Below are 17,137 nucleotides of genomic sequence, written 5' to 3'. Positions count from 1 at the left end.
GATCGTTAAGACGTTCCAGAGACTTTGACTTTATCCGATTGTATATTTTACAGTTATGGATGTAAATAAAAGAATTAAGAATTAAACACGCCTTCCTCCGAAACTTAGGAACAATCTAGCAATTCCGCGTCAATTACGAGAAGCATCTCTCATGTTTCCTAAGTACACTAACAGTATCAGATCTATATGGTGTCAACACATGAAATATTGAAACATTAAAAAAATAAAAATTAACAATATTTTGAGAAGAAAAATAACTCCATACACCAGTCCTAAGCCATTGTACTTACTGAAATTATATCCTTTACTTTAACGCTTTAAAATGCTATGTAGCTCCACAAAGTGCAATGGGATATTTACATTTTTGGCACATTTTAATCAATGAACGATTCTGAGGAGACCTATCCACTAACAGCTCATGGCTCAGAAGCTGGTAAAACCAGTTCCTAATTTTTGTATTTGAAAGAAGTCCAAATTAACAGAGTTGTCAGATGTACTTACCACCCCCAACTACTTGCTTGGCCTATGCTGTCCTGCTAGCCCTATCACTACGTTATGAACTGCTACAGATATTAAGCAAGAAATTCTCTGTGATATGAGGTGGTGTTATTTTTAAAATTTATTGGGAGATGGGATAGCGACTGGCTACAGGCTTAACAACGGAGTGGTCAGAGTTCTATTCCTTGTAGTCAAGAATTTTCTATCCACTGGGTACTGGGGGCTCTTTCCCCAGGGGTAAAGGTGACTACTCACCAACTAGTGCACAAGGTCAAGAATATATGGATCTATACATGCAGTCCCCCATACGTCTTCATGGCATAGTGCTTAATTAGTTAAGTACAGGAACAACTTTACCTCTTATGTCAACAAATTAATTTCCCTGAAGAAGAGGGTTAATAAATGTGTGTCAGAGTTGGAATAGAAACAAGAAGAACAGGATATTGTTGCTTACTTTATTATGATCATGTTCCAGTAAGAACATGAAGGAAGCTCTATGGTTGGCTGCCTCCAGTTTCATAATGACAATAATTTACAATATGTACAAGTGAACATGGAACACAGCCCAGTATATCTTAAATTAGATAACCCCCAGCACCAACATTAACAATAAAACCACACTTCTTGCATTTTGAGCATGTCATGAAAAATTCCCTCACTTTGACATGAACTAATTTCTTGATCAGAAATCAAGTAGTGGTCTGCAACAGAAATCACTGCACTGGAAGGAAGAAATTACAGGGAAAGACAACGCTTTATTATAAAATGCCAAATGTAACTTAGCATAAACAAATATAATTTTCATACACTTAATTGTCCAACAAATATATTTGTTCATTGGAAGCATGTCTGGAAGACATCATATTCTTCTTAATATATTTATATATGCAAATTCATACTTCCCTCTTCTTCTTTTCAGTCCCCTCAATTTCATACATACAGCCACAGTCTGTCCTTCCTCCCACATCAGTGCTCCCCTTCCACTTCTTCCTTTCATCTGCCTCTGCATGCTGCCCGATGCCTCCATTACTCTCTGGCCCTGCCTACACGTTCCTCTGGTCCCCTTCTTCAGATGAAAAACTGTCCTAAACACCCCTATTTCTTCACTCTTCTCACTGTTCCTGTTCGGTTTCTCGGGGCTCCTGCCTCAGTGTATATTTGTACCAACTTTATTCCACACTTAACTTACTCCTGAATCCTGATGATGGAAACAGTAATCCCTTCTGAATACTGTTAGTGAATATCTACCAGACCACACGGCATCACATACCAGATGATACCACTGCCCGCAGTAACTGTCATAAGACAAAACCTAAAATCTGTGCTATAAGTTGTACTAGGCAATTGACATGATACACAGTAGTAGTGACATCAAGTTGAAATATAAGAACTGTTGGATCCACTGCTGATGAAGATGGTCAGACTGTTTAATAATTTCATAAGCTTCTTCTCTATTAGGACACACAAGAATTGTGAAACATTTGTGGAACAGGGATCCATCTTGTGGCATTACTGACTGGACCAGAGATAAGAGACCATCCAACAGCTCTTGTGGCCAAAGATGTTTCTTATTGTGAATCATGCTACATGCAGAAGAGAAATCTCTTCTGACAAAGCCTTTACCAACAGAAATAATTCAGAAAGATATCCTCTATCGAGTTTTGGATGTACACTTTTTAGCCAGATCTGTTATTTTGTAACTCACATCTGTGACCCCACTGCACAGCACACAGAACAAGTGAGGAAATCCTGAGAGGCCAACATTTGCACACATCAGAATGCTGCACATCCTGCACAGTGTACTTCTTAATAGTGACATAACAAAAGGTTCAGTACAATTAACAACATAACAAGCACTGTCCACCTGATAGTTCGTATTTATAATTTATTCACCTGTAAAATAATAATTGTGTTGTGAGAACATATAGGGCCCGCACCTCAAAGAAAAAAATGTAGCTCCTGGCTACCCTCTGCCTCTTAAAAATTATATTCATTTCACGGAGACAAATTAACAACTGCTTAGGCCATTAGAATTTTAAAATTGAATGATAAACCTTGAATGAAGTTATTACCAAAACTTGTGTTCTAAAAATGAAAGGGTGTAACTTGACATATCTCTTTTCAAGGTACGTTCCTTTCTAAAGGAAAAAAGGAGGCTTAGATTATCATGTTTTGTGTGTGTATGCGTGTAAACATGTGTGTCCTCTTTCAAGCCATGAACTGAGTAACTAATTTTCATGAAATTAGGCATGAATGTTATGTCACAGAAGTCGTTCCAATCTCATCTTTACAGATCTTCCGCAATTGGTAATAAAGGATTACTTTGAAGAAATTTAAGAATTATGGACAGGGACAGTTTTACCTTACCTATTTTCTAGGATGCGATGATGTGTATTCTGGTTGAAAATTACCACTGCTACAGTGGAACCTGGTAATCGAGGCTGAGTCGAATTATTTAAATAATTTTCATGGGGAGTAAAGCGCGGCCGGTGCATAAGGCTGACAACCTTACTGCCATCTTTGAGCTGATGGTCTGGATAATGTGGGACCTTCAACGTCTCACAACCCTATGGGCCTTCACAGCCTCTTACAGGGATAGCTTTACTTTTTTTTTTCTTTTTTTTCCAGTGGAACCTGCTCCCTGCACCTTCTATATAGAAGTGGGATCAAACTTCTGTCTTTGAAATGAACGTTACTCCTAGTGACATTTTCATCTTCACCATTTTCATTAGGCTTATATTAAAGAAATTGGGAGTCAAACAGTAGTACTTAACAAATTAGAACTTCAGTATTTACTGAATAAGAACAGACATTAAAACATATTCTCTTATGGAATGACCTGCAGATTAGTAAAACAAGAATGAAACCTCAGAACAGCTGATAGAAAGACAAAAGAATTACCCCTTTCGGGATTTAAATCCATGTTATTATTTCTGGCTTCAGAAATAATTTACGTACGGTTGAGCAAGTGAAGGAAAAAGCAACATTAATTTTATGACAAATAAAATAAGACCCACCCCACCACCACCACCATCCCTATACTATGAGGGATTTCAAACCTCCATTCTCATATATGATAAATGCCCTGTAAGTTCTCACAGAAGTGGCATAACAGGTTGCATGCTTAGATTTAAATACTTCCAACAACTCACTTCATAGGGTACCCAGAAAAAATGTTCACACACCCTTTTGTGCTATATATGAACAACAGGCGTACACAGAACTAATGTAACATATCCCTGAGTAAATAAAGGGGTTGGAAGACACAACGCAAGTCAAGAGTTTTGTGGAAGATATTATCTTCTGGGATGACACTGTATAGTCTGGTAGATTTTACAAACATTTAAAAGTAAAGTAATGCTTTCATCTTTGGGGTAGAAGAAAAAGCAAAGTGTTCTCTGCCTTAACAAACTGGCTACACTCTATCATACGTTATTTTTTTCTTTTACTTTGTCCACTGTCCTAATTAATTTATATAAAAAAGCATATTCTGGAAATGGGTTCTTTTTCTATCTTCAGATGGGCAGGACATGAAGAGATCCCTAGGCACATGGCATCTCTCATATTCTGCAAAGTTTTCGTAATTCATAATTTATTTACATATAAACTGTTACACAAGTACAATTGGACAAGTCAGTTGTACTAATGGACCCAAGAGAGCAGGGATCTCTTCATATCCTGTGCATCTTAAGACATAAATACAACCAATTTCTGAAATGCTGTTATTCTTATATATATATAAAAGGTAGTATAACGGATAAAGTAATGAAAAAAAAAATTCTTACACCTTCATCAAATTACTTTCAACCTGAATATTTCTGCCTTCAGAGGTTGTCATACAGTATGGTTGATACGTATCACAGTTTCAAGGAACCTTCCACTTGCATGATCACGTCAGATAGAGGCAACAAGCCTCTCGGACACACGAGCACCTATCACACTAAATAATGTCGTATTCCAGAAAATCATAATACGAAACAGTTAAGTGTCGGAGAAGAATGTGAAAAAGGCTGAGACTGCTGGAAAGTTCAACATTCAACTAAGGACCCCTTTTACAATCAACAGGAGACTATGAAAATTTGCTGATGAACATACAAGAACCATGCTTCACTGACACAAATTCCATTACTTTGGTCACCTAAATTAGACAGCCTTTTTTCATTTGTTTCTAGCTGTTGTTTCAGTTACAAACATAAAACTCAAGCTTCCCAAGAGTATAGAGCAGGAAAATTTCAATAAGCTGTGCATGGAACAGCTGGAACCCTACTATTCATTTCGTTCAATGAGAACAAATTTGAATTTTGCTACACATGAAGTACAGTAGTCAGGATGAGTAAGCATCATTAGGGGGGTTTCATTAACCACTACTCTGGTGGCAAAAATTAAAGGGGGGAAGGCTAGAGTAGTTGGATCATGTCATCAGAATGGACCAGACAAGGGTGACTATGAGAATTTTTTGAAGTAAGTCAGAAAGCAGAAGAAAAGTGGAAGACCTGGATTGAGGTGAGTGCATGAATTTTTTTAATTATTCTTATTTGGGTGAAGCTGAGTCCAGCTGGTGCTGCGGCCACTACTGGCCTATTGCACCAGCCCCAGACAATAGATGGTGATTGTGGAGCAATTGGTGGAACAAAGACTGGCAGAGAAAACCTTCCCCAGCACCATTTTGTCGACCACAAATCCCACATGACCAGACCCAGGCCACCATGATGGGAAGCCAGCAACTAACCACCTGAGCTATGGCATGGCCCTGCCTGCATGATGCAGAGAATGATTTAGAAGAGCTGAGAGTGGAGAGATGTAGGAAAAAGGCAATAAAAGAGAACGGACAGCTGTCATAAAGGAAGCCAAGAAGGGACTGAGTGAGTGGTCCTCATTATGAACATTTTTCCACTTTCATTCTAAAATACTGTAAATTTCTAAACCTTACACTAAAGAGAAGACAAAGAGTAACTAAAAATATCAATATTCTAGATCTGGGATTATAGAAATGGTTCATTACCATCCCTGCCATGGAAGTCACTGGCTTCTGCTACAGATCAGTTACCCTACACTATGGTGGACATCAAGGTCTGCTTTGCTTGCAGGCAATGTGTCCACTATGGCCTGCATTTACTGCAACACTCATGAGTGTCTGTGGTAATTCAAAAATAGTGTAAAACTGACACATACTTCATCATATGGCCTGGGACACCCAAGAGAAGATATAAAGAACAGCGGTAACAGTCAGCAAGTAGACCTGCCTCAATGTGAAAATATTATAAAATACTGCTAAAAATGTGAGACCACAACTAACAGGTGTACGAATTGGCAAACAGGAACATTTTTAACAATCAGTGCAACTCTCACAATAAACTTCTGAAATGATAACCTTCAGACTGTCGTCTCTCATATTCAAGCACAGGGGCATATCTTGAGCATGTTCACAGTTCCTCAAAGAAGGCAACACGAGCCTTCGTAGAGCCAGACTTCACCTGCGAACAAAACAAACAAACATGAGATCTGCGGTTCTCACAGCACACTGAAGATTACAGTCTTCTGGGATGTGATGCTATGTAGTTTGGCAAAGAGGTATCAACATTTCTGGGGAACCTACACATTGTCACATCCCAGAGGATAGTAAATTTTTATGGCAATGGGCGTCTGGGTTCTATGAAAGGCAGGGGATGTCCTCAACACTTTCCAATAGACTGCCTCTTCCACAAAGCGAGTGACTTGTTTTAAAATTGAATGTTACCTATATAAGACATCCAACTAGGAAGCCAGAAAGAAGAAGCTGGTCTCACCTTGCGCAGAGTTGAGTACTTGGTCTCGCCAAGTCGGACCTGCTCATCATGCAGCTGATCAAGTTCACTCTGCTTCTCTCCCACCTTCAGCACCTCAATCTCAGAGCGCAGCTCACGCAGCTGATCCTGGAGATGCTTGCTCTTCTCGAGATATTCCACCCTAAATAAAATATATTACATTTTGTGAATCATTTCCAGCTTTTAGGAGTCACTTCAAGACACTGAAATATGCAACAGAATCTTCTAAGGCAGCCTGGCAAGTGAAGACAGAATGCACTTTCAACATTTCAGAAAGTGTTACTATCACTAACATCAGGAATTGAAGCCCACTACTAGGCTTCACCAGAGTCTATTCAGTCCAGATCACACTCCTATGATTACTTGTATTGGTGCATTCACAACATAAGTTACAAAACTGTGCCTGCCTGCCCCTCTGCATACAACCACACAGCTGCTCTTCAACATTTCATGAAGAATTACACTGGGGTGGTTCACTGTTAATTTGTCAGCACATGTGCACTTCAACCCCCTTTTATAGAGACCTACATATGTTTCTGCATTTATCTCATGCATAAGTCACCACATATTTCTAAAAGAGAAAAACGTTTGGAACAACAGCTGTAAAGAATAAGATTAAACACATTTTATGCCCAATACGATTTTCCTGAGAGCCGCATCACTCTTGAATCAATTAAACAAACGGGAATTTTTATGCCACCCACAGACAATAAAAGAACAGATTGATATTAACTGTTATGCTGTGTACATTTTCTGACTTCTTATTGTGGTGAGTGTTTAACAAAAAGCATAAACTACATAATTTATAACTGTCCACTGAGATCAGCGTTGCAGGGAAGAGGGACATATTTCAACTCATTACCTTTCTTTTTCGATCTCAAGAGACAGCTGTTCCATGTCTCCATCAGTGATGAGGTCATACGCAGTGAGGTCAGCTGGCAAAGGTTCTGAGTCCAGCTGTAGAGAGCGCAGATCAGCCTGCAGTTCAGATGGCAGCACCTGACCCGAAGGGTAGAGGTTTGGCACAGACTGTGAAATGGTATCACAGTTACTTGATGTCACGCAATGTTCAGTACACCATTACATTTATACGTAACATACAGAAAGGCATAGCAACAGAGTATTAATGTGTATACTGGGACTTCCAGCACAACAAATTAATTAGGAGGTTACAGTTCATTAAATAACTGGTCAGAACATACATATTAATGAAGTTATCAAATGACTGTCAAGCTACAAGTTTTGGTCACACGTCCATCGGCAGGCATGTATAAACAAACAAATGCAACCACGTTCACTGCTCAACTGTGTGGAGCAGTGGATCCATTGTCATGTATCACAAAAATTTACAAAATTTTAAAAAGCTATAAAAGTTTCATAAATCATAGTTTACAGTTTCAATAAAACATACAGGAGTGTGGGTATAAATATTTGGATAGTTATGTTTTTGTGTGAGGGGGAGGAGTGGTGTTAAGGTGTGCTACTACTGGGTGTGCACCCTAAGAACTGACGGTGCAAAGATGTGCGCAGTTGATGCAATGTTCACCTATGTCTCTTGGTGCAGTCCATGTTTTTAGGATGTTGAGCAGTAAGCTCAATGGTCGTGTTTATATAGTTGCCATAGGAAAGTAGAGTATTATTTGGATGAATAATTACCTCCATTTTCAGGGCTGAAGAGGAAGGAAACAAGCAACCAGCAGGAATCACGCAGAGCGAACTGTGAATGGAAAACATGGATTAGACATAGGCCTTAGAAGGAGTGCACAGAGAACAAACAGGAGAAAGGGGAAGAGGCCTCCTGCTCCTATTGGTTCTCTCTGGGTTTCCTTTCAGGCCTACACCTGAACTAGGTTTTCTTCAATGGTTCATTCTGCTTGTTGCTTGCCTAGCTTACTCCTTGACTATGAAGATGGATCAGTACAAAAAAAAAATATCTGCGGTTTTAGTTCACAAGTGAACTATACCAACTGAGCGATCACTGCTTGTTGGCAAAGTTAGTGCCAACTTTAGTGGACGGAGGGTGTCATGTGGTCAGTGCAACAAATGCACACGGCTGTTAAGTTTGGTTTTCTAGACTGGAGCCACTATTTCCTTGAAATAGCTCCTCATTGTCATTGTCCATTTATTTTCCATATATATCCCTACAAGTTAAAAAACCAGGATGTGGAAATTGTCCTTTGAATACAGATATCAATATGCATATACAAGATACAGTTATCCTCATGAGGCTGAGTGGACCCTGTTCCAGATCCACTACTTCTCAGAAAATCTGGTAGCACAGGGAATCGAACCGAGACCTCTGGATTTGTAGCCAGGAATTCTGACCACCAGACCACAGAGGCAGGCGATGGATCAGTACATTCCTCCGAAATGTTGGCAAAATTCTATGAGTTCACCAAATACAGAAACACAATACACAGTTTACATCAGGCTTCAAAGGGTTAGGAAACAATATTCACTAAATGTGGGAACAAAAATTAGGATTGCACTGTATAATATTTCTTATTAATGTTCATAATGATTTGGAAACCCATTTGCAGACATAGTAGCCAAGTGAGATAACTGCCAATTCAAAATCTTCTGGAATTTATTTACTTGTCTTCTATGGTGTAACAGGAAGACTATGGCTGAAACAGTTACTCATTTTTCCTCCAGACAGACGTATTGTACCTTACGGTGTAACTGCTGACTTCACTGGCATACAAAATGCATTCATAACGCACAGGTTGAAAATCTAACTTTCTCAGGAACAACGGCTGAAGTAAGAGTCATGGAAAAGACGATACTGAAGTACTTCTAGTTGAGATTATGGTCTTTTGAGATGTGATGCCATATAGTTTGGTGGATAGGTACCAACATTTTGAAGGAACCTGCTGCATCCATGTTCACCCTAATGATGGAAACAATAGGTTCTTCAGAAACACTGATACATATCTACAAAATTATAGTGTCGTATCTCAGGGGACTGCAATCTTAATGTTTAACACCATGAGAATCAAATCCTCTACTCACTGATATGCTGTTGTAAGCATTACGGGAAAGGAACTCAAGTAGCTTCTCCTTGGCCTGCTTCTCAGCCAGCCTCGCTCTGAGCAGTTCATCTTTGAGTCTGTCGGCCTCTGCAGCTCTCCTTTCTGACTCATCCACCAGGCGGGCAGTCAGCAATTCTGCTTCTCGCGTTTTGCGTTCAAGATGCACCTTCTCCTCTTCTGTCTGTTGAAGCAGTAGTCTTGTCACTGCTTAAGGCTGCATATTTAGACTTCACATACCATAATGGTTTCTTTGTTTAAAAATCACAACACTTAAAAATTGGTCTCATTTCCATCATTGTGATCTGTGGTGAGCAAAGTGGAGTGGGCTGTCTATGAGCACTTCAAATCCACCTGCCAGTTCATTAATCATTCTGGCATTGATACTATACAGTCTCAATACTGACAGGATCATTAAGTAAATAACTTAAAAAAATTCTATCCTTGGGTGCAAAGGATATAAAGAATTTCCTAACCTGTTGACAGCTGCTTGACTGGGATAATAGGTGACACCCATGTTACTGACATATTTTAATTGTACAACAACAGGTTAGCAAGTCAACGACAGAAACTAGGCATATGTGAGATCACTTTCAAATCAAGGCAAAGACATGGATAAATTGTGAGAAATGAGGCAAGAATGAAAATTTTCTCTACTAGATACAATACAGTGTACAGCTTATTCCTTTTTTCAATAAAACTTTTTGACAAATCAGTATATCCAAAAAAAAATAATTCTAAGGCCACGTCTTTTTTCATGATGGACAGAAAGAGAAAAGGAGAGATTTGGAAGCCAAGTTAAAAGTGTGATTGATTACATGCATTGTGTGCTACTGGCGCAAAGCAAATTTTTTTTTCTCAGTATTCCTTAAATCTGAGATTAAAATTCAAAATTATAATTGAGACACAGAGACTGTGAGACTCATACCGCTCATTACCTTCATGGCTCCAAGCCTAAGTCTCGTAATTTCTTGCTCTGCTTCAGCAGCCTTTTGGCTCAACAACATGGCTTCCTCTTCTGCAACTCGAGACTTCTCTGCCAGCAGATCAGCTGTTTCCTCTGAACGTCGCTATACAGCAATGCATACTCATTACAAAACAAAATACAAACAGATTTATTAAATTTGTTATATACAGGAAGGGATTATTGCTCTAATTTCGTGTTGTTCTGTATGAACGTGAAACTTGTTCTCTCACATCAAAAGAAGAACGAAGACATAACAGGGTCCTCAGGAGAATAGTTTGACCTAACAAGGAGGAAGTGACAAAATGATGGAGAAAACTGATATAATCAGCGGCTTCATAAACTGTAATCTTCATTAAATATTATTAGGATGAGATGGGTGGGGAATATAGTATGCATGGAGGAGAAAAGAAATGCATACTGAAGGAAAAAGACCACTTGGATGACTTCAATATAGATGGAATATATTAAAGTGGATTTAAAGGAACACCATGTGGAGGGGTTGGCTCCTCAGAACACAGCACTACTCTTTTCCAGTTTCCATAAATGGCTGGGAATAGGAACACAGTGGCAATATTGTTCATTGACTTGCACTGTACATGCATGTCAGGTTACATAATGCATTCTTGTGGGCCAACATTAAACAGACGTATGTTTGGAAAAATTTGGCACGTGAGACACATACAGACTAAACAGACTTGTGGCTCGCAACAACTGATGACTCTGAAAGATTAAGGAAATGGAATGAGAAGTAGGTGGGAAAAGCAGCCATTAACCAGACTGTTCCTTGCAGTTTACTTCATTGTCACCCCCTAGTGTTTCCAGATACGATCTGCTTGCTCTTCCTGGCAACGGCATAGCATTCATTTGTGAGGCGGGGTGGCCCTCAGGGCAGATTCTGTCAGAATAATGGGAGGGTAGGGGGGACAGCACTGGTAATCTCCACAATCCAAAAGCTATATCTCTGAGGAGGGTAAAGGTTTCAATGTGTGAGCAGAAAAGTGCACACACAAAGCTGGCCAGTAACAGAACTCAGAACCCTCTGAATTAGAGTCTTACACTAAGAACACCAAGTCCCCTATTGCGATTGGTGTCTTCTGTGATGTGATGCCATGCAGTGTCGTAGCATGTTCTGAATGTTTTGAAGGAGCACAGTGTCTCCATATTGATGGTACAAGTGAAGGCAGTATGTTCCTGTGAAATGTTGGTACCCACGTACCTGATTATGTGAACTCATAACGCAGATCACAATATAAAAAATCTGCTCAAGTATGAGCTTACTTTGACTCCAATTTCAGAAAAAAAATTATTATCTGCTGTGCATTAGCGTTTAACCAAGTTTTCTGTTGTGAAACTGAAGACTTTAAGAGTATCAAAAAGTAGAGTTTTACCAGAGCTTCATTGGCCAATCGGATCTCCTCCTGATACTGCATCAGCCGCTGCTCCATGGCTGCTTTCTCCCGTTCCGCAGCCTCACGCAGCTGCTTCTCTCTTGCCAGCTTATTCCGCTCTATCTGACGCCTTTCACAAGTAAACAAATGCAGTACGAATTATTTTCAAGAAAGCCATAACACTTTAACACATTCCTGATGCACAGACATTCTGCAAATAAAGATGTCTGCCTGCTGAAGTGATACAGTGAAACAATACGTGGATCAGGTCAGTGCTCATTACACCATAAAGAACACATAACTGAAAGAAAAAAACCAAGAGCCTGAGACCTGAGGTTCTCACAGCAGTGACTATTAAGATTTAGAGTACTGTGGGATGTGATACAGTTTAGTTTGGTAAATAGGTACCAACATTTTGAACGGTCACTTTGATCCTGAGGCTGAGACAGTGCATTCCTCCAAAATGTTGGTAACTATCTACCAAATTACACAGCATTGCAACACAGTACATCATACTCTTCATAATCACTACTGTGAGATCATCAAATCTTATGCATTTTACCTGGACTTCTCTTCTTTAGCTTGTGCTTTCATCTGCTGAACTTCCATGGAATCTGGCTTGCGTCTCCTCATGAACAAGTCATGGTTCCCGATGCAGAGGTCCAGGATCTGCAAAATGCCCATGAGACTGGTCAGTAAAATCCATGACATGCCTCTTCAGTGTAACTCTCAGTTCATCTGACCCATCAGATAACTAAAATTGCATGAAAACAAATCTTTTTGGCACAAATTCATGCTAACATTCTCTTTAGTTTTTCTTTTAAGTTTCAATTTGATTCAAACAATACACCAATTTTATCATGCCAAATATGCACATTCAGAACAAGCAACAACTGCAGTGTACAGGCCATTCCCAGCTTAAAATGTTTCCACTGCATTCTCCAGCCTTGATATTCATGACTTTCAGCTGTACAACATGACTTGTCCATTTTCAGTCACTGTCTCGAATGCCTGAATCTGTGTTTACCAGTGTTATTTGGATATTCAATGTGCTTTTATACAGATGACAGTGCATACTGACATGGCTCCTAAAGTCTAGGTACATTTATTCCCACGGTCCTGGAAACTGATATTTGACTTACAATGGAATTTTCAGGAATTCATTATAGTCATACATCAGGAGAGTTGTGTATTCCAAAACATCTTAACAGTTTCAGTACACGATACAGCCAAACCTTGAAGACCTAATTCACACAAGAGAGCATCATATAATCAGATTACTTAGTATGACAGATACCGGTATCAATTACGGAAAGTACAGCTGGGAAAGTGGAATTGGGATTCCTAAGTTGGTACAGTGAGAGGCTACAGGCTGTACAGCCCAGGTTCGATTCCCAGCAGCGCAAGATTTTTCTCTTCTCAACAGTGTGCAGACTGACTCTGAGGCCCACCAAGCCTCCTATCCAATAGGAACTGGGGGGCTCCTTCCCTGGGAGTAAAGCAGCATGGGCATGAAGCTGACTGCTCACGTCCATCTGGTGCGGAGGTCAAGAATAGTAGAGCACTACCTTCTCTCCCACGTCTTCATGGCATGGTGCTTAATTAATTAAGCACAGAGATAACTTTACCTTTACCTTACAGCTTGGAAAGTTGGGGGGGGGGATTTCAAAAGGAGACGCATGCTCTGGCCACAACACCAACTGAGCAGCTACTCACCAGCTTATTCATGCGAACTTTCTGCGAAAAGAACACAAAGTTTGGTGATGACTTCTCCACTGGTTTGATGATGAATTTCTTGTCATCAAAACTGATGTGTCGAATCTCAGACCATGTGAAAGTTGTTTTGGGGGTCAGTTTATTTTCCTTTTCATAAATATTAAGCCCTAGAGCAGTGACACCTAGCCACAACTCAGTATCCTTCTTGTTCTGCAACACACAGCACAACCGCCACAGTAAGCATCTTCATCAACACCTGACTAATGACAATGTCTACTTTACATGCCTGTATGGAGTACTTACACTTATGGGAAAGTAGTTGACACCATACATGTCCAGATCCTGTGCAATCTTGAGATACTCCATCTCGGCCTCATCACGTGACATGCCCCGGTGATCCGCATACCAGATCTTGATTCGGTCCTCCCACATCTCTGGCGTCATCTGGTACTGGTCAATCACGCGCTGCGGCAGTAAGTCCTCACTCGCTAGCATTCCTGGCTTATATGTTGCATCATCATAATCACCATACTGCATGAGTGAGAATACCAGCATTAGCTTCAAGTTGCATTACAGGTCATCACTATGCAATGTTCTTTATATCATGCTCTAACCCCTCACTTAGACTGCAATGAATTTCATTATAACATTAACATGAACAGGTGTCTCTGCTGAAATATTCACTTTAATAGCAATCAACAAATCTGCATTCATAAATCTTATTAACTCTCTCAGTGGCATGAGGAGATACCTCACCATCGGGGTTGGTACAGCAGTGCATTCGGGAGGCGTTCGGTTTGAATCTCAGCAGAGACATTGCCTATCCTGGCCCAGGTTTTTCGTAGTTTACCCTAAAGCCTCATTGCAAATGCCACAGTAGTATATTGATTCAATCATGGTCAGTTACTTCCAATTCACTTTTCACCAGTCATCCTACTATTTGACCTACCCAGTCCACAATGCTGAATGCCACACACAAAAGAAAAGATATCTCACTTACAAGTATAGGGCTTTTGACCTGAATTCATTTGTTGTTCAAGATCAATAAAACAGATGTGCCCTTCCATCTCTACCAGTTAAACCTAACTACCTGTGGCTTTACAGAAGGGTACAAGTAAAGTACAGTAAAGTAAAGGTATCCCTGTAACAGGCTGTGGCAGCCCATAGGGTTGTGAGATGTTGAGGTTCCCACATTTTCTAGACGATCAGCTCACAGATGGTGGAAAGGTTGTCAGCCCTACGTGCCGGCCGCCCTTTACCCCCAAGAATATTCCAAGAATATTCCTGGTACTCATTTCTGTTAGAGGCTGAGTCGACCCCAGGGCCATAGTGCAGCTGGAAGGATTAGGTCAATTGAAAAAATCCAGTGACCTCATCGGGACCTGCAACCTTCCGGCTTGTAGCATAGAGCCTCAACCAACTATGCTAAGAGCATATAACAAATGGGTTAGGCATCAGAAATCCCATCTGCCCCACTGGATCTATCTCTCCTGTCTTTCCTTCATGGATGCCTGAGTAACAGAGCCTTCTCAAGTGCCACTGCCTAAACAACACAGTCGTGCCATTAAAATCATCTGCCTTCAGACATGCACAATCTTTTTTTCAGTTTCCTTCCCTCCATGAAATGCTGGGACATTAACTTAAATTAGTACTGGTACAAGAGGTCAGAAGTGGCCACACTACAAGGATCAGTCCCACCGCACTAGCAATAAAAAAAAACTTAAATTAGTAACGTCTTTCCTTCAGGGTTTCTTACGAAAACTTTGCATGCATTCATTTCTCACCTCACATGCACTACATGGAACAACCACCTCACCCTCCTTGATTTGATCACCTTTAATAATGTCTGGTGAGCAGTACAATTATGAAGCTCCTCATTAAGCAAAATCTTCCAGCCTCCCTCACTTCCACTCTCTCACAGGTCCAAACATTTCCCTCGGCACCCTGTTCTCAAACACCCTCAGTCTATGTCTTCTCATCAGAGACCAAATTTCACACCCATACAAAACAACAAGAAAAATTCTACTTTTGTATATATTAATCCTTGCTTATAGATACCACGCGGGAAGCCAAAAGATTACAATCTGAATGGCAGCAAGCATAACACGAACTACAAAGAAAAAAGGGGGAAAAAACAAAACAAGGAACCTGCAGATTCTAAAGGGTTGTTATGACAATACTCTATGATACTGAAATTCACTGATTTTTTGGTCTTTGTCCAGCGACCAATATTCTTAATAACACAATGTCAAAAACTGCACCTGTTTCCATCCTTGGGTGAAAGGGTGGGCAAAGTGCATTAGAAAGAGCTAACCTCAAACACATCACATGGGAATGCACCTACTCAGTTGAGTCCATTAGAAAGGTCTAATCTCAGTCAGCAGATCTGTAATACAGTGATATCAAAGATACTGGTCCAACAATTAATTCTAATAGATACAACAGATTGAGTGGCTATCCCACTTTTTCACCTTGGGATGGAAACAGACTCTCTTTCTGAAACGTTGTGTCCTTCAGAATGGTGTGCACTGGACAAAGTCTAAATCCTGAAGAAAACTGTGCTCAGAATTTAAAACGTCAAAGTGCAGATATGGGAATAAAATGAGGGGGCTTTCATAAAGTTAGTATTTCAATTAAACTAGCTTACCTTATCAGTTCCAGTAACACAACTTTTTAAAAGTATCTGGTTTACTTTGTACTCACAAGAATAAAAAAAACAGTGTCTGAAGTTCACCTCAGCCACCTTTACAGTCATGCATTGTTTTATTCATCTACATCTGAAGTAAAGCAACAGCAGTGGCTCTGACCTTTGCTTGCACTGCATATGAGGCCAGTAAAACTGATGCTTCTGGCGGACAGTAGATGTCCATGGAAAGAATAGCTTGCTTCACTTGCAGGAAGAACAAATGCTGTGTGACTTCCTGAACTAGTTCTTCAGCCACATCTTCTGGGTAGAACTTACCAAGGAACATGAAAGAAGTTGTAGGCTGTTGTGAGATTCCCTGATCTTGGACTGGAATAATAACACGTCTTTTAAGTATCACCTTATTTGTATGATAATAATTTCCTATACAAACTATGAGTGAAGTACCTTTTTTGTCCAATTTTAGCCATGAAATAAATCCCTTTGAGTCTTCATACTGCAATCCAAAGTACCAAGTTTCTCTGAGACCTATTGTGCGGCATACCAAATCGAAAAGATCTCTTCCTGTCGCCCTCCACTGAAAATGAACGTAAGAGCCATAGATTCCAGCATGATCGTTCATTCTAACAATAAGTGAGCAAACTGCGACCATTTATATTCAACTAACCTCCAAATTGAATTCCAATTCAGCGTCCAAAGTGTACACTTTGACGGGAAACGATTTTCCCGATTTCTTACGTCTAAATGGAGGCATTTTATCCTTCATTTTTGACGAAAATCATTAAAAAATAAAACTGAAACCTCCGTACATAATGTCCTAACGAAATTTACTGCAAACTGTTACAAAAGCAACATAAAACATTATTTCCTAAATTCTTTCTTTCGCGACAACCCAACCTAAAACCTCCGCAACTGCGTCCAATGGCGCACCAAACATGTTGATCTATTGGAAACTCATCTGTGGCGTAAAATTAGTTTTATTCCATGATGTACATTATGTGGAACGATGTGGAACTTTTAATTGACGCAAGTAAATAGATTTGTCAAGAAGTAAACACAGAGAAAACTAAGTATATGTTACTGTCTCGTCA

General features: G+C 39.9%; 1 protein-coding gene across 2 annotated transcripts; it reads right to left on the bottom strand.

The window, feature by feature from the left end:
- Positions 1-5,199: 5,199 nt before the first annotated feature.
- On the bottom strand, positions 5,200-17,137 carry LOC111862847 (merlin). Of its 2 annotated transcripts, XM_023848575.2 has the most exons (12): positions 16,714-17,137; positions 16,494-16,623; positions 16,210-16,415; positions 13,706-13,933; positions 13,403-13,612; positions 12,249-12,355; positions 11,687-11,816; positions 10,270-10,401; positions 9,315-9,515; positions 7,165-7,331; positions 6,285-6,444; positions 5,200-5,972 (listed from the first exon to the last, which is right to left on the bottom strand). In XM_023848575.2, exons 1-12 carry the CDS (start codon positions 16,810-16,812, stop codon positions 5,922-5,924), a joined length of 1,821 nt encoding a protein of 606 aa, XP_023704343.1. In that variant the 5' UTR covers positions 16,813-17,137; the 3' UTR covers positions 5,200-5,921. The 2 variants fall into 2 exon arrangements, with proteins under 2 accessions (XP_023704343.1, XP_023704344.1); XM_023848576.2 differs by lacking the exon at positions 16,714-17,137 and having other exon boundaries at positions 16,210-16,417; positions 16,495-16,574.

Source organism: Cryptotermes secundus, unplaced genomic scaffold, assembly GCF_002891405.2.
Source record: "Cryptotermes secundus unplaced genomic scaffold, Csec_1.0 scaffold462, whole genome shotgun sequence".
Taxonomy (NCBI): domain Eukaryota; kingdom Metazoa; phylum Arthropoda; class Insecta; order Blattodea; family Kalotermitidae; genus Cryptotermes; species Cryptotermes secundus.
Note: the sequence above shows the minus strand (reverse complement) of the source record. Positions and strands in the feature narration are given on the sequence as shown.

Excerpts from the sequence above, each read along its gene's own strand:
- LOC111862847 (XM_023848575.2), bottom strand. The coding sequence starts at position 16,812 with ATGAAGGATAAAATGCCTCCATTTAGACGTAAGAAATCGGGAAAATCG. Across the intron at positions 16,624-16,713 it reads AATTGGAATTCAATTTGGAG|TGGAGGGCGACAGGAAGAGA; the intron begins GTTAGTTGAATA and ends GTTCATTTTCAG. Across the intron at positions 7,332-9,314 it reads ATGCTTACAACAGCATATCA|TCTGTGCCAAACCTCTACCC; the intron begins GTGAGTAGAGGA and ends ACCATTTCACAG.